General features: G+C 31.3%; 1 protein-coding gene across 2 annotated transcripts in view; it reads left to right on the plus strand.

Moving 5' to 3' along the window:
- PRAS40 (Proline-rich Akt substrate 40 kDa) overlaps positions 1-24,352 on the plus strand; it is a 39,455-nt gene that overhangs the window by 9,711 nt on the left and 5,392 nt on the right. For both annotated transcript variants that reach the window (XM_075379160.1, XM_075379161.1), the window contains exons 2-5: positions 4,370-4,540; positions 13,293-13,401; positions 20,596-20,767; positions 23,005-23,143. In XM_075379160.1, coding sequence (XP_075235275.1) covers positions 4,370-4,540; positions 13,293-13,401; positions 20,596-20,767; positions 23,005-23,143 — 591 coding nt within the window. The remainder of the gene's footprint in view (positions 1-4,369; positions 4,541-13,292; positions 13,402-20,595; positions 20,768-23,004; positions 23,144-24,352) is intronic.

Raw genomic sequence — 24,352 nt, forward strand, 5'->3', positions numbered from 1 at the left:
ATTTAGATTCGGAGTAACAGTACAAGGTGAAAAGATAAAGATGCTACGATTTGCTGATGATATAGTAATTCTAGCCGAGAGTAAAAAAGATTTAGAAGAAACAATGAACGGCATAGATGAAGTCCTACGCAAAAACTATCGCATGAAAATAAACAAGAACAAAACAAAAGTAATGAAATGTAGTAGAAATAACAAAGATGGACCACTGAATGTGAAAATAGGAGGAGAAAAGATTATGGAGGTAGAAGAATTTTGTTATTTGGGAAGTAAAATTACTAAAGATGGACGAGGCAGGAGCGATATAAAATGCCGAATAGCACAAGCTAAACGAGCCTTCAGTAAGAAATATAATTTGTTTACATCAAAAATGAATTTAAATGTCAGGAAAAGATTTTTGAAAGTGTATGTTTGGAGTGTCGCTTTATATGGAAGTGAAACTTGGACAATCGGAGTATCTGAGAAGAAAAGATTAGAAGCTTTTGAAATGTGGTGCTATAGGAGAATGTTAAAAATCAGATGGGTGGATAAAGTGACAAATGAAGAGGTATTGCGGCAAATAGATGAAGAAAGTAGCATTTGGAAAAATATAGTTAAAAGAAGAAACAGACTTATAGGCCACATACTAAGGCATCCTGGAATAGTCGCTTTAATATTGGAAGGACAGGTAGAAGGGAAAAATTGTGTAGGCAGGCCACGTTTGGAGTATGTAAAACAAATTATTGGGGATGTAGGATGTAGAGGGTATACTGAAATGAAACGACTAGCACTAGATAGGGAATCTTGGAGAGCTGCATCAAACCAGTCAAATGACTGAAGACAAAAAAAAAAAAGACCTGTTTTCTACTGCTTCTAGAACCTTGCACTTCGCTTGTAGAAATTCTAATAAATTAGATAGCTTGGGAACTTAAGCATTTTTGTTATGATTTTCTTATTCCCTATGTGTTGTATTGTCTAAATTTGTGGAAATTAAATATATAATCAACAAATCCCAGTGTTCTGTGGGTTATTCTTTAGCCTTGAGTGCTTTCAAGTGCTTATTTGTATTGTCTATAATGTATTTGAGTGCTGAAACTGATTCCTTATCAGTTTTCCTAATTGCGAACAAAGCCTGCACATGTTTGTTTATTAGATACTTCTTATTTTCATACCTACCAATTAACAATTGCCAAGCGATTTTGTAGTTCTCAGTAGAACCTTCTAGTGATTGCAAAACAGAAGCAGCTTCACCCTGTAATGCCGCTTTCAAATATTGAAATTTTTGAAATTCGGGAAACCACTCATTTGTATCAATTATTGACTTAAAATTATCAAAAAATACAGCCACTCATCATAATTTCCACTGAAATTAGGTAAATTAGTTTGAGGTACTTTGATTGGTGTATATAATTGCTGAGGCCTAATATTGTTGTGGTCCTTAATCCCTACTTTTGGAGTGCATTCATCAATAAATTTTTGACTATCATCCATTAATTAAAAATATAAATCTTCAAAGTTATCTCTTTCATTTTCTTGATCTCCCTCTAACAACTCTATTTGATTTTGAATTGACTCGAAATCTGCTAAGCATTTTTCAAATGCCGTAAATCTCAATTTAAATTGAACTAATTCATTCACACTTGCTTTCATTTAAAATCTTGTTACATGAGCCTTGATGAGCTCACGCTGTTTTTTAAAGTCACTTAACTCAGACATGATTGATTGAAAAACAAGCAAAGTACGAAAGAGATTTTGTAATTATAATGCTTTCCAAACAATTGTTTTTATTCTATTGTTAATGTTGATTTGATAATGAAAATAAAGTACATAATTAACTAACACAGAGGCGTATTATAGGATTCATTGTTTAGAAAGATAAATAAAAATGTTGACTTTGTACAGATGGATGAAAATATGATAAGAATAATTAAAAGGAATTGGAATGTAAGAATGTAAACAGGTGACTCACACTTACTGGCGATCCACTTACTGTGTGTAAACAAGATGACATCACCGAAAACGCTCGTTAACGACCGTCCATGCCTTTATGTTGATGGAAATCAGAACTCGTTTACATACTACAAGTCTGCTATGTTCTGATGTTACTGTATATGCGTAAATGTATTGCAGCGTGATAAAACAATCAAAAATGTTTTAGTTAGTGTATTAAATAAATTTATTTTTGCTTGTTTAATAAACACTGTCTTAATTGTATGAGAAATCACTGTTTTAACTTTCATTTATACAAGTAGAACTGCCAGATATCCGGCCGACGGACTGACCATGTTAATAGCTTAGGTGGACTGTATTTAGTTTAATTATAGGCTGGATCCTCCGGATATGGTTGACTACCCTGAATAAAAAACGCAATATGCTTGATGCATGGAATATAAATTCATTCAACAACCAACGTGTAATAATCTAATAATCACTTTTGCTCAAATTTGCACTACACTTCACAATGTTGTACCATGTACGATCTCTTACAGTGTCTATCAGACTCATCTACCACATTCACTCAGCCATTATCTACTCACTACCAAGGCTACACATACACAGAAGCACCTACATGTGCATGTGCACACATACATGCTCCAAAAAATAATATAAAAATAACTGGTAATGCAAAAATTAGAAAATTGTGATAAAATATATATATATATATATCTTAAAAACAAAAATTTATTAAAAAAATATTACAGCTATATTAAATTTTCATTAAGTAACACAGTAAAAAGTATTATTATTTCAGTGAAATTCTTCAGTACCTGATAAGTTTGCTGTCTGTCATCATTTCCGTAATTTATCACAATATCTTAAGTAATATTTTCACACAAACTGTATGCTTCCCATGCTCTTCTTTAATTACTTACTTGTTGAATACAATTTTTCCAAGCATTTATTTGTATCTACTATATTATTAATACCTTATATCAATAGATTTTTTACATCACTTAACTTAAAAGTTGTGTTATTACTCACAATGTAGCCTTTGACTTGTGCCCATATCAATTCTATTGGGTTAAAATTGCAAGTGTGGAGGAAGACGCAACACAATACAATATTTTAATTTTGCCATTTCATCTTCTTTATAATGAATATGTTTTTGTTCAACTGATATTACTAATCTTTTCTACTTTAACTTGTCTTCAGTGTGCATGATTTTCTTCAATTTTAACCATTTAACAATTTCCAATTTTTGAATTGATTTGGAATTTTTTCATTCAGTTAGTGATATGTTGCATTATCCATACTATGACAGATCACTATTCATTTCATCATGATATTCCTGGGATTCAAATACCCATTAACCACCGTTCAAAAACACTTTTTCACAGCATGCGTTATTATTAATCATTTACCTTTTCTAACCGGGTTTTCAACCCAGTTGACAAACCATTCATAAAAATGTATTTTGCGCTCTTTATTTCTTTAACCACCCATATGTTTTCCCATACATGCCTGCATTAACCAGAGTTTTCTCAATCATAAATTATCTTATCCTCTTTATGAAATCACTTAATTTCTCTTAAATATTCATTATGCTACGAAATATATTTTTGCATTCAGTCAATAAAGAATTTTTTTTTTTTTGACAGGAAATGAAAATTCATTGATTTTAAAATGTAATGTACTAATAGAAAAATTTGGCAGTTCAGAATCTGTATTCATGGCATTTAATATTTTGTTCAAGTTAGGAAGCTTGTTATTGAAATAAAATGAATGAAGCTTTCTGACAGCAGTTTTAATAAAATCACCCAACTTTTCAATTGTTTTCTTTTTAGAGCTAACATGTTTACCATCAATTTTGTGTTTCTTTATTATATTAAAAATTGTTCTTTCGCCAACGTCCACTGCACTACTTGCTTTCTGAGTAAACTGCAGTTTCAAGTCTTGTTTTAAGGTTTTATATATATGTAGTTGATTGTTCTTTTTTTGGAGCTACTTAAGGGTTTTCCAATTTTATATTTCACAACAGAATCACTCATTGTTAAAACCTGATTGGTATATGGAGTAATATGCTAACATAGATAGACATATTTTATTTCACTGCATAGAATAATAGTGTGAAGCATTACAAATGATGTTATCTTTATTAAACAACAATAACAAAGACTAAACAAAATTTTTGATTGCTTATCATTGGCATGCCATGGCGCCAGACAAGTGATAGCATACAGTACATTCTTCTACACATAAAACAATAATTGTGCTTGTAAGTGGGAGTGACAATAATTCAGCCTAAAATAATGAGATATAACTACATGCTGGAGTCATATTTATATTTGCTGCAGCAATTTGTGACAACAGCATGTAGTAACAGATTGGTAATTTTTATTTCTATATCTTATTAACTATATAATTGTTGATATAATTTTTTTTTTTATTTCAGGGTGTTGGCACAGTTGAATTATTGGGTATATCGAAGGAACAGTCAGTACTTGTGGAAGTTATTAGTATTGGTTCATGGGTAATACATCGTTGTCTTAATTGTCAAACATATACTCATGCATTGAACAGAGATAAAGGAGCAGCTAGCCTTCTTGTCAATAAATCACTGATTGTAAGTTTAGTTTTTATGAAGTATATAAATGTTATGGAGAAGAGCATCCTGTATGCTTTAAAAGTATGAAAAGATAACTAACTAGAAAGTAAACAAAAACAAAAAAATTACATACTTACGATTTTTATAAAACTTGTATTTTTCCTTGAGTTTTTTAGTTTTCATCAGACTTACGACTTCTACCTTGTCAACATTTTTTATATGAATATGTTTATTAATTAAAAAAAAATTGTAATAATTCATATTGAAAATTAGAGTTACATTAAAAATAATATTATAAGAAGAGCCTGTTATTAATATGATTAACAAATGTAATAATATAAATTGTTAATGATAAAGAAAAATGTATCTTTGGAAATTATAAGTTTAGGTGCTTATTTGATTATATGGTACCAAAATCAATATGCCTTCAGAGCAGAAGATTCATTTATTATTTTTTTTTACATATTTTTTTTATAAGGACTTATTGAACAACCCTCATAGATTTCTAAGAAAGCTACCTATTGTAATGGGAACCACGATCTGACTTGCAGAAAATTTCAACATATCATCACATTTCACATCCCTCAGACCCCTAAACCACCATCAGTTGAAAATGTTATATATATTTCACTTTCTTGTGGACATGATTGCTTTAATTTTGCGCCAATCATTTCAAATTGATACATAAAATATAATGATCCAAAATCTTGGTCGAAGTCGTTAATGGGCTAAATCAGACCATGAGGGTAGAAATAACATGCTTTACTTATCTTACTTTTTTCTTTTTTTTCCCCCTACATTCCTGGGCCGGACATCCACTTAAGTATACTCGGCCCAGGAACGTGTCCATTTGACTCTAAGGGGGCGTCCCCTGCCCACCGGTTTTACACCCGGCATGGCATGTTAGCCCCTTCGGTTCCAGATATTTTTTAGCGCCTGCCTCAAATCCCCCATGGAAGAGACAAGGTCCGGCTATGCCATCCCCCACCCCCCCGCAGGGAACTGGGTCTCGGTCTTTATGCCCTGCCTCAAACCGACGGTGCCAGCCCTAGAAAGCACCGAAGCACCCCCAGGACCAACACCGCCGGCCGGGACTCGGTCTTTACATTTTCCCATACAGTCTACCCCAGGAGTCCCCACCCCATCACAGGAACCCGCATACGGGCCCTCCGGGGTAGGGCTGTCCTCCCTTCCCTACAATTGGGCCCCTATAACCCCTGGCATCTTGAGTCTTCTTCTTTAATCCTGAGGATGTTTCTTGCAAAATTTGCGAACCAGTCTCAGTTTGCTTCATTGACCAATAACCACCCGACCAGATTTTCAGCTGTTAAGTTGTTTGCTGCCATTTCGTTTCTGTACTGGGACCATTTGTGACAATCGAAGATTGTATGTTCAACATCGTCTACTTCGTTACAGTAGATACATATAGGCGATAACCTTTTGCCAAATCTATGGAAGTAATAGCCAAATGAGCCATGCCCAGACATTAGTTGTGTCATATAATAATCCAGATTGCCGTGTTTTCTTTCCAGCCAGACCTCCAGATCAGGGATCAATCGTCTTGTCCATACCCCGACCAATGAGACAGACCATTCGGTCTGCCAGTTATTCCTAGTCTCTGCTTCTGCTTCAGTTTTTGATATACCTGTTGCTCTCAGCCTTCAATTTCTTATTTGTAGTTCGATTGGTGGTACCCAGTCACACAACGCATCATAAGATAGGGTGCGGTACCCCGCCACAACCCCCAATAACGCAACCCGGTGTACACTTCTTAATCTCTGTTTATTCCTTTGTATGCTCATTGCTTCACCCCATACCGGGGCTGCATATAGCACTGACAATATCATGGCTGATGTGATCAGTCTCCTGACTGAAGCTCTAGGTATGCTATGGTTGTTGAACATTCCCCTTAACGCCCTTATAGTGGGGGGTACCTGTTTGCTTATCATCTCTATGTGTGCTCCAAATTTAAGACTCTTATCGAGCATTACACTAAGGTATTTGGTGCAACTCACCTCTAAGATATGCTCCCCTCGTATTGCGATGTTGATTCCCCCCGGACTCTTCTTCTACCGAAGAAAAGAATACATCTCGACTTGGCAGGGGACACTTGTAACTTGTTGCTTTCTAGCCATTCATAGATTATTCCGAGAGACTGATTAGCTTTGACCTCTAAATTCTCTACTTCTCTATCCTTGACCAGAATTGCCACATCATCCGCAAACATACGATAGTTACCCCTTCCGGGTAAGGCAGTCTAAAGATCTACTTATCTTACTTGCACAGCGATAATGTAACTCCGGTCAGCTTATCTCCAACTGGAATATTACAACGTTACATTCCACGCACACATATGTAAGAGTAATGATGAAATTTGTTTCAGCAATAATAAAAACTGTCCATAAATTTATACTTCTTAATTATTATAACTTGGAGACTTAAGAAAAGATCACAGAATATACCGAACACAGCTTTGAAAAATTAATTGTAAATTATTATATTGTCACAAACTTACACTGTTTTATTTGCACTTGAAAATAACAGTTTGTTAAAAAAAGATCTGGCCCAAGTGACCAACTGACCAATGGATGCTGGTTATAAAACGGTTAAGTGTACTCTATAATAAAGTGGCACAGTTTGAATGTAACTAAAAATTATGACATCTTTATTGTATTAGATTGATGACACTGATCGTAATTGAATACTGGTATACTTTGTGATAAAACTACTGACCAACCATTATGTCCACTTCACAAACCCAATTAAGTGAGCAACACACATGAAAAAGGGAGTGGGAGAACTCTCCACTATCCCATACCTACAGACACGCATGCACATACAAAAAAATGTCCAACAAGTCTGATTGTTGAAAATAACATGTTGTATATTTTGTCTTTAAAAAAAATCTGTTCACAGAATACTTTGCTACAATTAGCTGCTTTATAAATCAACTGAAATTAGATTTAGTGACAGATTCATATAATAATAATTAATTTGTGGTTGAATTCAGTGTTGGTAGATCTAGTGATTAGTTTTAAAATAGAATTCCAACCTCTAGCACTTTTAGTTTGTCTGACAGTAATATCTGCCCTGTTTAAAATAGCATTTAGTCAGATATATGGTGTAGATGTTGATTTTTATACGTTTGATTATCAGAAAAGTCTGCTATACAAGTGCTCTTACCTGATTTGATTACCACAAATATTCTATGGTCTTTAGTTCTACCCCAAGGAAATGGTAAAAAACCATTATGGTATAAAAACAAATTATTAAAAAAAAAAATATATGCATAATTTATGCATACATAAACTATGAGTACAGTAAGTTGGCTACCATTGATTTGATTCTTTAATAGTTTAGATTGACATCCACATTTACTTGACATTTAATTGAAAAGAAATTCAGTCATAAATATAAAACAATCCATAAATGTGAAATAAATACAAGGCCATCAGCTGCAGGCTTGAAGTGTGGCTTAAACATCAGTAGTATGAATGTTCACTTCAGAGAGTTAGAAGAAGGCTGAGAAAACTAGAGAAAAGACAAATTTTGACACTATTCAAGATGAAGAGGTTTTGTCGGGCAAAAAAAGATAGGGTTTTTAACTAATGAAAGGCGTGATTTTCTCAGGGTAAAAGCAATTTTATGTAGAGGGTTTCTTACGTAAAATCATCACCTGCAATATTCTTCAGATGCCTAAATTTTCTTAAAAAAAAAGGTTTTGTTTAATTTTGAAGGACCTGGTTCCTTTAGACAAATTGAAGAAATAATTAAAAATACAGTCCGACTACAGATATAAAGGAATAAATATTTCCAGAAATGCAAAGTGATCAAAATATGATTTTTTTGTTACAATTTTGGTCACCCTGTACAATAAATAATGGTGTTCTTTTTGAACAGAAAATCGTGAGGTGCTTGAAAGGCTTGGTAAAGAGTCAATATATAGAAATTTATTCAATTAAAGAAAAGTAAGAAATCCATAATCACGAGTACTATAAAATATATTCTGATCAAGTCATTTATTAAAATGTGCATTATGATTAGAAGAATTGTTAGTTATTAATTGAGCTGAAACAAATGATGGAATTAATGTAAAATACGAAGGCTGTTTTTTTTATAGGCTATAAAAAAAAGACACATTAACATAAAATGATTTTATTACTAAAAGTTACTTTTTTTACATAATCGCCAAAACAATTGAGGCATTTGTTGTATCATGACACCAGCTTTCCAATGCTCTCTTCTGAAGAGAGCATTGGAAATTAGTGAGATAAGGTATGTCTTGACTGTCTACTGAAGTTCTTTGTTAGTGGCGAAGTGCTGTCCGCCCAACCATGCCATTTCAAGAGGTGAAAATTTCTAGGTCTGGACTATATGGTGGATGATCAAAAACTTCCCACTTGAATTGTTTGAGAAAGTCTTATCTTATGTCACATTGACACAGTGGTCGTGGATTAAAACTATGCTGGACAAGAACATGTCTTTTTTTATTCTGGATTGCTCTGTGGAGGTGACATAAGATTCACAATAAACTTCCTTTGGTATTGTTGTCCTCTGCTTCATAAAGTCCACCAACAAAAACTTTTATGGTCCCAAAATTTTGTAGCCATTGTTTTCCTGTTGCTCAGTGTCTGTTTGAACTTTTTTGACTTATTTGGAGAAGAAGTGTGCATCCACTGCTTAGACTGTTCTTTAGTTTCTGGATTGTTATACTGGATCCAAGTCTCATCTTCAGTAACAAAGGACTTTAAAAACTCTTCCCCCTCATTTTCATAATGCGAGAGAAACATTAAGGCGACGCCATTTGCTGTGTTTTATGATCATTCTCAACATTGCTGTGTTTTATGATCATTCTCAACATTTTTGGGACCAAACGTGCTCACATTTTTCAGTATCCTAGGTCTTTAGTCACAGTTGTGTACAGAGAAGACCTTTAAATTTCTGCAGAAAGTTCACTTATCAAAACCTCTGTCCCAGGTACTTAACTGTTTTCCCAAAGGGGATTTTCTCTCCTGAGAGTTCCAGCTGCCTGGCTGGAGCACATGTCATGTATGTGAACATCCTTGCCACCGATTTTTCACTGTTGATATTGATTCGCCACATATCGAGTCACGGCTCTACTAGATCAAATTGCCTTTGGAGTCTCTCGACTTCCAACAGCGACATATTGTTGACATAGGATATATACAAGAAAGGCAAAAGCACTGCTCCTTGGGAGACTCCAGTGGCTATGTCTCTGGTGAAGGAGATTGTTCCCCCTACATGTACAACAAATTGTTGGTCTAGTAAATAAAACCATATCAATCTGACATAGCAACAGGGAATCGTCGTATGCACAAATTTATATATCAGGCTACTATACCAAACTTTGTCAAAGGCTTTAGTTACATCTAGAAAAACGGTTGCAGTTACTGCTTTTCTATTTAGGCCTCCAACAAGACTGTCGATTATTTTAACCAGTTAGAGGGTTGTCGAGTGGCCCTCCCTGAACCCAAATTGCTCAGGCCATACTTCTTTTCCCAAATTTCACCTAAGTCTCTCCAGGAAAATCCTTTTGAATAGCTTTAACAACACTGGTAATAAGGAGATCAGCCTGTAATTTGGGGAAAAGAGCAGACTTTTCCCAGGTTTGGTAGGCATACCACCTTTGCAGTTTTCCAGCAATTCGGAAAATATCCAATGTACAAAATTGATGTTAATATTGTGGTTATGGTCACTATAAGAAAGGGTGAAACATGAGAGGCAGGAGTACCTGCGATGTGCAAGTTCACATTGCTGTGTTGAAGAATAAAATTATGTGAAGACAAATTAAGTCTCACAAGGTAGTAAGTTAGATGTAAAGCTATTCAGTGATACCACAAATTTGTATACAAGTGTCACAAGAGATGATGGACAAAACATGTTACAATTGTTGATGAAACTTTTATTTAAGGCATGCATGTTATTTTAATATAATTATTACAGCTAGAATTAATAAAACAAGGTTTAATTTTAATATGTTTCATAAATTTATAAAGAATACTATGATACATAATAGAATATAATAATAAATAAAAGTAACACAAAGTAACAATATAAATAAAATACATAGCAGTCATATTTTTATGAGTGAGTATAATACACAATAATATTGAAGCATCTGACAATATAAAAGGTAATCTACAAGAGATTATTACAGTTTTATATCTAAAAAATATCTTCCTAGTTCAATTTTTATTTTATTCTCTTAATTACGATCTGCTTTATATTATCAGATATTTTGTTATACTTTATGATGCCATTATAAAAAATTTATTTAAAATTTTTCATTTTATTTATTATATTTAAATTTTTTTGTAGTTTTTGTCATGGTTATATGTACTTTTACTTATAAATAGTTAAGTTTAATATTTCTACACTTTATAATATTTTAATTCAGTTAATTAATATAATAATACTTCACTTATTATTGTTTTTATATAAAACAAGTTAAGTTAATAAAATTTCCAACTAGCATCAAATTAAAACTATTTAATAGCAAGACAATACGAGTTATATAAGGTGCATTTATAATAATTTCTATACCCTTATTTTAAGAATTTGCAATTTACCTCTTATGTTTAATATTGACACTATATTTTTATAATAGTAAAAGTGCAGTAGAGTAATGTTATGTATTAATAGATTGCCTTTATGGCTTAAATTGCCGGCTATTCTATAGCAAAATCTAACCTTCATATTAAGCGTCAATCAAATATAAACTGGACTTTTGTTTTTAATGCAGAATAAAAAAAATATATATTTATTGCTTTTATATGTAGTTTTCCTGAAGTTCTATCAGTTTTTCCCAACTTTTGGGAGCTTGTGAAACCATTCTTCATAAAAAATCTAGCTTGTCAAGAGTCAATTTTGCACCTCTATTTCGTTGCTGCTGAGGAATTTTTGTTTTCCCACTGCCTATGGTCCAAACAAAAAAATATCAAGGGGATAAATCTGGGTTGTTCAGGGGATTTTCTAAGGTTTCCCAGTAAATTTTGTCCAGTTTATTCTGAGTGCTTGCAGCTGAGTGAGGCGTGGCCGTTGCCTTGAAGGAGAGTCACATTTCTGATTGGCTGACTGTGTCTTTTTCTCCTGCAGATAGCCTTTAGTGTGTTCAAGATCTAGCAGTAGTAAGCAGAATTCACAGTGCGATGTTCATGGAGAAAATCAAGGAGTACATTTTGTGTACAAGGCTCTCCATTCCAACACCATTCCTATACTCACTGATTTGAACTCTAGGATTTAATGACAATCCTATGTCTCATTGCATGTAACAGTTCGATGCAAGAAATTATTTCATTCTTGCCAAAATTAAGTCGGGAGCCTTTTGCAAATTTCCTATAAATCTTGTTTCTGATTTTGGGTCAAAAGTTTTGGATTGCACCACGCAGAGATTTTGCAGAACCCAAATAGCTTTGTGATAATGGAATGAACACTTCTATAATTACCCACTTGATACCTACATCTGAAGTAATTTCTTTTACTGTAAGATGCCTATCATTTTCATTGAGGTCATGGATCGACCTGTTGTTGTCATCAGTTATACTTATCCTTGAACACTTACTGTGACTTTTGGAGAGTTTAACCTCATTTGCACAACTGACAAAGTAACCTCTTGAGACTGATATGACACTTCTGACCAGAGAGGCAACTGGAGCATTCATCCCGTCCTCACATTTCTTTCTGCTGTCAGTAACACTCTGTGTCAGCCTACTCAAGTTCATAGTCCAAGCTGTGAAGAGAAAAGTCCAGTTTATTTGATTGATCCTCATATAAAGAAAACTTTTATTAAAAAAAAATTTATAAATTAAAAAAAAGTAATGGCTGCAACACTCTTTCCTGCTGAATACCATCTTTACTTTCAATTTTTGATGATTTATTTATGTTACGCCTTCTTATTTCTCATGTTTATGGCAATCCAGTCTGTATGTTTGCTCTAACATTTCATAAATTTTACAAATTTTTATTTTTTGAGCTACAAAAAACTAATCATGGAGTGCATATTTTCTCAAACTAAAACTAACACAAGAAACACTCCAGAAACTAATTTTTCAACACTCTAGACTGAAAATCCACACTAACTGTGATAGATACAGGTAGATCCACACTAAGATGAATGTAGTGTTATTTGTTACAGGAAGAATTATTTTTCCTCACTGAGTAAACTTGAGCAAAATTTGTGATATCAGATTTAAATTAATACTTAAACATTCTTTGTATAATTAATTAGATACTGATCTGAATAAAATATTAATTTGTAACTCAATTGTCTTAGTTATTAGTAAAAAATACCAGACTTCTAAAAAAGTAAGAACAGAAAACAAGTTGAAAGATTAAAAAATTAGTTTCTTATACTTTCTCCAAAGATTGTATCAATAGAATTTTCCTTATATATGCTGAAAAAAAAATTTTCCTTATATATGTTTTCTTCTGAAGGCATGTGATTTTATTTTATTTTAAAAAATAAAAATAAAAAATAGAATAAAAATTGAAATTTAGAATATTTGTAAAAATAAATATCACTTTATATATAAAAGAATTTTATTTAAAAAATAGAATTATGAAATCAAACCTGATATTATACTGCAGAAATTGACAGTTTCATTCTTGAATAGTGAAGTTTTGTTTATAAGTGAAAAATATATAAAGAATAATTATAATTAATTAACTGATAAGTATTTATTTAATGTATTATTTGTATATATAAATGATTAATTATATTGTAATTGTGGTTGGTTGTAATAATTTCCAGACTGATCCAAACCTTATCGCTGAATTAAAAAACGGAGAAAACTTCTCACCGGTGTTTCATATAATAATTAATTATTCTGAAGATGATGATGTGTTTACAAAAGCTACAGGTAATTTTATTAATGAAGTATTGTATTGTTTTATTATCTCATTTTGTAGTAAGAAACTGTTGAACTTTATTCAAAAGAGTGAATGCTTTCTCTAAGAATCATTCACTAAGAAAAGAGACAAATTACTTCATTTTACATAAATACTTTTCAACATAGTCCTATGTATAATTTCTCTAACATTTTACAATGTTGGGTAAATTAATGGAAATACTTATAAATATTAACAAATTTTTATATTTTACACATGAATTTTTACTGTATGATTTTAGTATTAAAAAAAATATATATAAATGTAAATAATTTATATTTTCTTCTAAAACATTTGTCAAATGTATTATCACCTCCCTCTTCTACGAAACATAATGAATAAAATTATTCATGAATTATGTTACTCTAATCTACCGAGTATACACAGAGCTTAGAGCTACCGTTAGCCAAGTTGATTTTGTAGGGGATTATTTTATTCCAAATTTACTACAACAGTGTATGTTTCAATCCAGGTTGGCATTTTTTCTTTCTGAAATTAGATGTCTTTAACCTCACTGGATTGTAAAACTTGTTTTTCCCAAGCAAGTATATTGCTTTTTATGATGTTTTCTTGTTAAAGCATTATTGGTATGCATTGCATTTTAGTTTCATGTGTTAATTATCATTTGTGAATCTATACACTTTCCATTAACTGCTCTTCAGTATTATAAATTTTGACTTAACTCTATAAAAAAAAAATTTGTAAATGATTACTGTTGTAAAGGTATATATGTTTACATTCTGTACAAAAAAAACAAAAAAAAAACAATAAGCATAAAATCAACCATATGAGTATACTTACCATAATCAACACCATAAATCAACAATTGAAGTGAATACTTTTTATCAAATTTAGTCTCTTTTAGTTTTGCTATTATTCGTTCAAACTTTATTCAGCTGTAATTTTCTCTGTTAAATATAGAAAAATTAAATTTAGTAGATACTCATACCTTGAAATGATCTATTTTTTGTTATGAGACCATCACACCGTCAAGCCCTCAGGAAGCACCAATGGGGGGACTACTTAAATGAAAAGGGAAGGCTGTGTGTCAAACACATTTAAAGGATGTTTGAAAAAATTTTTCATGTAAAAAAGATAATGATTTAGCTCTAATCAAGATGGTGATCATTTAATGATTTTCAAAGCTAGCTTCAAAAGTGGTCTACAGCACCTCTTCAAAACACTAAAAGAATAAAATCTAGGAATTGCTTTTATTTCAAAAGCATCTGTTTTTTTTTAATATGAACTGTTACTTGGTATGTACTGTAGGCCACTTTTGAAACAAGCTGTGAAAAATATTAAATGGCTGCTGCTTTCATTAAGTTGGCGGTAATCCGATATTTTTTATTATCAATGAAGTGATGCATCACAACAATCCTATGCTTTCCTTCTCCTTAAAATCTTTAAGTTGCCTTTCTGCCCCTCTTGGATGCTTGAAGTGTGGTGGTCTTATACTGAAAAATAGATGTTTTGAAATAGGAGCAGCTACTAAATTTCATTTTTCTTTGATTATTGAAAATTTATTTAATGTTACCCATAACTTAATAACTATATGTGTGTAAAGTAACTACATTTCTTTAATATGGAATTTGTCACGCTGTGCACAGATAGAGCAGTGACCAGCTTAAACGGTAGAGGGGATTACAGTTGGAAAAAGCCACGTGTGAATTTAATGTAATCATTTGAGATATAAATGAAGAACTAATTTACAAAGATTGTTTCTGATTGTTAAAAAGGCAGGACACATTAAACAAACAACTTTAAATGCTGTTTCTTTGTTTTACAAGTAAGAAAATGTGTAAACAGAAAAATAAAACTAGATTTACAAAGCAATGAATTATTGTTTATTTGCTTAAGTCAATACAAAAATTTAAGATTAATCTTATAAAACAATATTTTTAGTCATAAAAAATTCAATCTACATAATGGAGAAAGTCTGTTTTGAATTCGCATTATTACCAGGAAGTGATGGGAAATTGAATATTTATTCCATAACCTCAATTACTCTACCAAATAATAAAATGTATACACTTCCAGAGGAGCTACAGGCAGCTAGCCATCACAAGGAACGAATGGGAACAGCAACATATAGTTAGGTAAGGAATAGTTTAAAGAAAAGGTACCAGGTTAGGAGAGTTTGGGTACAGATGACACGAGAGCTTGTAAGTACTTACATTGATGATGATGGAAATTTACAATTTGGAGATCAATTTTTGGAAGAGATAGATCAAAATCAACAAACTTCTGCTGCTGCATTAAAGGAAACAAGTATGTGGGAGAAACTTCTGCAAAAGTTAGTGGAAAATACACAAGAAAATAGTCAGCACAGCACATGGCAGAAAAATTTGTGATTGAGAAATTCACAAGCAAAAATTCTAATGCAAACCAATGGATGGATATATTCGAAAGAGAATGTGTGTGCTTTAATATAACATCAGACGAAAGGAAAATTTAATTATTTAGATTATTTATGGATAAGTCTTGTGCGGTACAGCTCAATGATTATAAAACTGATGATAAACGCAGAATTGTTGGCATCGAAAAGTAAGTTTCATGTGACATTTGTAAACAAGGATTGGAACCCAGTTATCTATGCACTATCATATAGATACAAGGAGGATTCATTGTTTAGATTATGCAATAACAAAAGAAAGACTTTTATTAGATATGAGGGGATCAATTGACAAGAGTACCTTGGTGGACCTGGTTGCGGCTGGCTTACCACAGTTTATACTTAATAAGATAGATACAGAAACAAATTTCAAAACTATTATAAAACAGACTGATAGAAGAGTTCTTCAGCCCATTTGCCGCACGAGTAACTTTGGCATTCAAAAAAGAGGACGGAAGGAAAACCAGATTGTGTGTAGATTTTAGAGAGCTAAATAAGATTTTAGTACCTCAAGCTCAAGTATTTCTGCTGATTGAGGACTTTGTTAAAAGGACAAGAAATTGCAAGTTTTTCTCATCACTGGATACAAACTCTGCTTTTTGGTCAATCCCTTTGCGGATTGAAGACAGACAAAAGATAACCTTCATAACGCAAGAGGGACACTTCCTATCGACTTGTTTATCTTTTGGACTTAAAACTGTACCTGTAAATTTTTCAAAGAATACTAAGCAACACATTAAGGAAGTATAAATTAAATAATTTTTCTGTTAACTATATAGGTGATGTTGGTAAAGTTAACAAAAAACAGACAGCTCGTATTTGCCAAAAGAAATTGGACTTTAATTATGTAAAACAACTGAACTTATGTTAAAGCATAACCTTAAATTAAATGAAATTAGGAAATAAACATAACTTAATTTCACATAAGAAATATCAACTGAAATCAGCATATCAGTAATAATAATATTAAAATGAAATTTACAGTTATATACTTAGAAAAACAAAATATCAATAAACATAGTATGACTGGAAAACTATTGCATTACTGACAAATGCTGTAATATTGAAAAATTAGCAATGAACAAATGTCATTAACTTAGAAAAAATAAATTACAATAAATTTTATTATTGGCACTGGCCTTTCCTGATTTATGAACAGCAAACTTATCATTAAATAATTAAAAATATGTAATACTAGTTTAGTGTAGAAAAAGGCCACAACAATATTCTAGTACAAAAAGAGGTAATTACAATAATCAAATTGAAATAAATAAACATTTAAATAGAGTTCATTTAGTAGTAAGCTTTCTTGAAAATATAAAATTACAAAGAAGTCCTAAAACATAACTGCACATCAGGAGTAATTTTCTTTAGGTTAATTTACGAGAAGTATTATGAATACAGTTCATGAGTAGAAAAGGATTAATCTCGGCGATTAACAAGTTACAAGATTAAATTATAGAGTTAATTACCATATCAACAAATTGTAATAATAGAGCACGTAAAATAGGTATGGGATATATAAATAGTATGGGAACGAAACAAAAAGGGAGTGTATGAGAGCAGCAATAAATTTGCGAGAAATGAATACACGCGGTCACTAAGGATGACAGAAGCAGACAGTCTGGCCAGCGCCAGAAGTATCGAACACGAAAACAAATAGTCAAACAGAAACAAATATGACAAGCCCAAATACGAAACATAGTAATAAATTTACCAAGCCTGAAGCAAACAACATGACCTAGCCCTAACTTTGAATTCATTGGAAATAATGTAACTTTACGCAATGGCGTAAACGGGTGATATTCTTGTTTTTTCTAAAACCTTCAATGAACACGTTGATCATGTAACACAATTGTTTAAAGTGATAAGGTAAGAGGGTTTCAGGGCGAAGTTTACGAAATGAACATTTGGATTGGATTCAGGAAAATATTGGGGTCACATAATAAAAGATAAATCAGTAAGACTGTTAAAAGACAATTGATAAAGTTTCAATAAAGGAATTCTGTATTACAAAGACTTGAAAAAATATCAGAAAATTTTTAGGGAAGATCAACTTCTATCATGACTACATGTGCTATGATCCTGAATCCACTGCATAATCTGCTAAGAGAGAATAAGAAATTTGTTTGGTTAGCAGATTTCAGAGAGTATTTGATACAATAAAAAGCCTACTATGCTCAAATACAATTCTAGGAATCTTTGACCCAAACTTACCAATCAGCATTTATATGGATGCTTCTTTGGAAGGTATTGAAGCAATTTTGAAACAGACACAACCAGACAACACTGAAAAACCAGTGGCATATTTCTCAAAAAAATTAAATAAGGCCCAGACAAAGAAAAAAGCAACATACTTAGAATGTTTACCAATTAAAGAAGCTATACAGGTTAGTGGGTAAATCATTTACAGTTTATTCATACCACAAACCACTGAAAAATTTGAATATAAAATCTAGATCTGATGAAATGTTAGTTGACTTAACCTATTGCAATATGAATTACAAATAAAATATGCTCTGGGAAAAACAAATTTAAAAGCAGATTGTCTTAGCAGAACCATGGTATTGGTATCAGATGAGAATTCAGAGGAACAACTACAGATCATAAACTGGAAGATATCCAGGCTGATCAAATCAATAATGAACACATACAGGTGGAGAGAAACAAGCTACTTAAAAAACACAATGTCTATTTCAAGAAAGAAAGAAAAACTAGTTTTTTTCATAGGAATTTAGATCAGATTCATGAAAAGTGTACATACCAATCTATGCCGTATTGGGATTAACCAAATGCGAAAAAAGATCAGTCCACTATACATAGCCAAAAATTTAATGGAGAACATCGAGAAGATCTGTAGAAACTGTGATGTTTGTATAAAAAACAAGTAAAGAGGGTGCGACAAACTTGGCTTGATGTCTCATCCAGGCCTGGCCACAAAACCTTTTGAAATAATTTCCTTAGATACGATTAGGGGCCTTGGAGGTTCAAGATTGACAAAAAAAATATTTGCACTGTTGATGGATCACTTTACACATGGTACATATTTGTTTTGACCTCGAAAACTCAAACTGCAGGTGACTTTATAAAACTAGTCAACAATGTACCGGAAATGGATAAAATTGGCATGCTTCTTACAAACCAGTATCCGGAAATAAATTCGAGAGTTCAAAGAATTTTTGTAGGAAAAGCAGATACCAGTAGTATTTGTTGCAGTGAATTTACCTTTTTCGAATGGACTAAATGAAAGATTAAATCAAACATTAGTTAACAAAATAAGATGCATAATAAATGAAAATGGAAGAAAAGTTTCTTGGACAATGATAGCATACAATGACACTGAGCATTCGGTTGCTGGTTTTGTGCCAAATTATTTATTGAATGGCACGGATGTTGCAGTTGTGCCAAGTGAGCTAAAACAAGACAGAACAGAGAATGATTTAATAAGAGATAGATGAACAGCTGTGGAAAATACTATAAAATCACATAACTGCAACAAGAATCTGTTCAACAAGAATTGTAAATATTATGAGTTTAATGTAGGGGATTTGGTATACATGGAGATGGCAACAAACTGAACAAGAAGAAATTGGATAAATTAAATATTGGACCCTATGAAGTTGTAGAGAAAATTTTGAAATCAATATACAGAATAAACACTGGTCACAAGAAGGCTGAATCAAATCTTTTCCGCATCAAATCACTACACCACCAGGAGGAAAAGATGGAAAAGTTGATGTCATTGCGAAAATTTAGGTGTGAATTTTCTTCCCCAATGGGGAAGATCTAAAGTAATACATATCTTTAATATGAAATTTGCCGAGATGTGCGCAGATAGAGTAGTGACCGGCTTACACGGTAGAGGGGGTTACAGTTGGAAAAAGCCACATGTGAATTTAATGTAATCATGTGAGATATAAAGGAAGAAGAACTAATTTACAAAGATTATTAAAAAGGCAGGAAACATTAAACAAATGACTTTAAATATCATCTTTTTGTTTTACAAGTAAGAAAATGTGTAAATAAGTATAAATAAAAAAATAAAACTAGAGTTACAAAGCAAGAATTACTGTTTATTTGTTTAAGTCGATACAAACATTTGCGCCTGCACGCACCACTGCAGACTTATGATTAAAACTTATGTTTGATAAAAAAAATTAGCTACAATGTTTAGCTGAAAAATTAATAGTCAGCTTTTGACTTTTCACACTTATTATCTTCCTTATTATCTACCTTGTGGGTTATATAATTATGATAAATGTATGATATAAAAAAGGATTTTAGGTGGTGTAAATAATATGTTTGATACATTAATTACAGTTTTAATATTACAAATTATACAGTATTGATGGTGAAACACTTGAAATTCATAACTATGATATTTTTTGTAATGCTTTATGTCTAAATTGTTTGATTAGCTACAGTTATATCCGTATTTGTAATGCAAGATTATGATAGAATATTCTTTTATTCTGATTCCTAATGTGATAGATTTTTTTAATAAATTTAATATATGAAGATGACAATGATGTTCAGACATTCATCAGTTTATATAGTTTGTTAGTTTTATATCTTCACAGTTTTACCTAGGCTTTTTATCAAGAAGCTGCTTTCATTGAGATTCAAATCATCTGTAACTGCATTTATATTTAAGCACATTTTATTTTTTTATTTTTCTTGATTAGTGGGTTTTTGGCAATTCAATATTTGTGACCGTAAATGTTGAGTTTATCACCTGTATGTGTTTCTAATTTCTAATTGATCATGACTACAGGTACTGGACATCATCAAGCCGGCGTAGCAGCATTACGTCAGGTTTTAACCACTTATGTACAGAGAGAATCTATATTGACTGAAGAAAGAGTTCGTACATATACAGATCAGCAGTATGCCATTTTGGAAAACTTAAGAGCAAGGGCACATAGAGATCATCGTTCGTTAACTAAGTAAGCGCCTTTATTTTTTCAATTTTTGTCAGACATTTATTTGATAGCTTATTGTTTCATTAAGAGACCGCTACACATAATCCTTAAAAAGTCATTTCACTGTGACTTTGTTTTTATAAATTCAATAAAATTTATTTATTTATTTTTTAATGAATTGATTTACCACAGAAGCTTACAGAAAAGCTTGTATCTGTGTAATGGAATTTTTAGCATATGAAAAATGCCACACTTCACCAGGATTCAAACCCAGGACCTCGGGATGAAAACCGATATGCTACCCACCGTTCCACCAAGGGGATCGGTAATTATGGGAAAAGATTGGCAAAACCAATTGTTTAAGCCCGTAGTTGAAAAGAAAATAATTTTGTGAAATAAAGATAATATAATACTGAAAAATTTTAATAACTACATGGACATAATTTGTTAAAAAGTTTTAATTTTAAATAATTAAGAAAAAATAAATTTTTGTGAAAGGAAAGTAAATCTCTCTCTTTGATTATTTTATTACTCTGTTCAAAGGATATTTTGATTATAAAGATTTTCAATTGTTAAAAATTCTTACTGTTGTAGTGCTGAATATATTTTTGTTGAACAAGATATGTTTTGTGTAATTTCACAATTCTCAATTAACAGACTTCGGTTTAAAAATCTAAAAGTATACTACTAGTAAAGTTTACATAAAGAAAATAATAGAAAGGTGGTAAAAAAAATAATTTTTTCAACTGAAAAAATGTACAATTTTCAGTGAAAAAAATTTTGTTAGAAAATTTGCTATAGTTTTGTATTTATTCTCGTTAACTTTTTTTTTAGTGAGTGATATGTAATTTATGCATATCATTATAAAATGGAGGTTCCAATGAACAATAATTTATATAACATTTGTATACATTAGATGATTTTAGATAAGTTGTAAGTTTGAGGTTTGAATGTTGCAATATAGCTTACAGCTAAGAGTCCTAACATTGTGTGTGTATCCAGTGTCAGAGAATTATAGAGTATTTATTTTTTTATTACATTTTGTTGAATCACAAATGTAAGCATGGAAGATAGAAAGTATTCTAAGGAAAAGATACGAGAAACAAGCATGCAACCACACATTTGCATGCTTATCTGCGTCTTTTACTGAACACAGTTTTTTCTGCTAACAAAAAACCCTGAAAAATTATTGTTTTGATGATAAATAAACATACCATCTTCCTTTCATTGATTATTTTGATGTATTTATTACACAGTACTAATTTTTAATAAACAAAACAGAGGAAGATTATTTTGCCGAAATCGGCAATAAGTATTATTTTATAATATTTTCTTTGCTTCATAACTTATGAAACATAATAAAAAAAGAAAAACAGTATATTATAAAAAAATTACAAAATATTGCAGAATGTTCCATTAATACACGCTCCTATTTTCATATTCTTTAGAATTTATGCATTTTGTAAGCAAATTTTGTTTGGAATTTTCAAAAGCTTTTGTCATTGTGTTCAGTGAGCTCCCCACTGGATTTCTACAGATTTGACAGCGAATCTGCTTGTCAATTCAGCAGTTTCGCAATTCAGCAGAATCACAAGCAGTTTATACATTAGTTTTGATCAATTTGTGAATAGTGTTAAAATTTGTAAACAGGATCAAAAAGACGACTGATTTCAAAACATATTGGGGACTGTTTTGTCACATAGTGATTTAACAAATAAAAAATTCTACAAAATTTTATTATAAGCTTAAGAAAAGGTATCGTGAAGTTTTTTTACAAAACCTTTGTTTGTGAGATAAATTTGTAAAAAAAAAGGCTTTTGCTTTTCCACTTCAATGAATTATCCTTAATTCACCTAACATAGGTGATCTAAGGAATCATCCTTATTCACTTATTCCTATCCTATTATCTGTAATTCACCTTAACATTTTGCACTTGCTAATTGCTGTTACCACTAATTAGTTTCTGACTCTTGCAGTAAGAATTCTGTGATCAAAATTGTATTATTTTTGTTCTTAAGGTATCTGAAAACATTTTAAAATATAAAAATCTCTAGGGAAAAAATTATGAAAGAAATTTATTAATTTGTAGTAATTCATTCTGAGAAAAATGACGCAAGTCTTCATTTAATTTATTATTGTTTGATAGGTAATATTGAGTGAGAATGACAAAGCTTTTTGATTGTGATGAGGAGGAAATATATGGTTTTTATTAAGAAATATGATTGTGGGTTAAGTAATCTTGTATTTTGTTACTTTTGAAGGCTTCTCAATGAATCGGGCCATGATAGTGGCATCATTAATAGACCTGGTTTCACTAATACTACGACAACGTTTAGTAACACTACATCTAATCCAGTAATATTGGCTTCAGCATCAGCAGCTATAAAAAAACCAGTCGTTGTAAGTTCAATTTTATTTATATATGTATGTCTTTCTTTCATTAGTGAAACATCTCATTACTTTTCTCTCTTAATCGAGTCTTGAGATGAGATTGCTCACTGAAATTCATATGCAAATGTTCAAATCTATGTATTAACGCTTTTCAATGCTGTAATTTTATAAATTAATCTGTTTGTGTGATTTTACTTATTGCTGATTGCAAACAAAGAAGCACCCTTTTTTTGTATATTTAGTGAAGTATGAGATTGTTACCGATCGTATAATTCTTTTTACTAGTAAGTGATGTAGTTAATTCTTTGTCAGGGATCCATTTGTAATTTAATTTTTTTTTTTAAATTTTTAACATTGATTTTTATGTTTTCATTTTTTAAATAATGTTAGTACTGTGTATATTATCATCATCTTGCATGATGTTGAAGCTTGCCTCTGTATAATTTGAATAATTTACCTTTATAATATGGTTAGTAGTTATTCCATTACCAGTCTTTCGTATCCTATTTGTTTTGATTTTGCTTTTAACATGTAAAAAATTTGTTATGATTTTATTCTATTAAATTCATTTTGAAATAATATCTTTTAATCACCTTTTTTTTTAACTTCATGCAGTCTTAATTTTGTTCAATGCATTTTATGATATAATTGTTAGAAAAGCTGCCACTCGTACTTTTCACAACTATGAAACATGTAAATTATTGAAACATGATCATAATAATTTTCTAATCACACTTAATAGATATTACAAAATGCTCAGTTTTATTTTTTTCTGATATTGCACTATTCTTATTGTACAATCTTATTGTTAAGAAGTGCAAGAGTGCAAAGCAGAGCGTAAAACTAGATGTACTAGTGAATTACTTTCTATGCTTTTTAAAAGGTGTACAGACTGGCAAAGCAAAATCCTGTTGTGACTCAACCTTTTGGCAGTTCATATGTTTGTGTTTGTGATGGAGTTATGAGCAAATCATTTTTTGGTTTTTATGAAATTTTACAATAATTATTATTATTATTATGTAGAGTGATGTACTTACAATGATTTTTCATAAAAAAATTTCATTTCAAAAATTGTGACCAGTGAGGTTGTGAGACACAACAGTCTCCGTACTCTCTTTGAGACTGTTTGGCTGGTGGGGGTGGTCTTTGTTAGTATTAGTAAATTATTAATTTGTTTGTGTTATTTATTTTTTATATTAGCAATTTAAAAAAAGAATG

Source organism: Lycorma delicatula, chromosome 11 (genome assembly GCF_047948215.1).
Source record: "Lycorma delicatula isolate Av1 chromosome 11, ASM4794821v1, whole genome shotgun sequence".
Lineage (NCBI taxonomy): Eukaryota > Metazoa > Arthropoda > Insecta > Hemiptera > Fulgoridae > Lycorma > Lycorma delicatula.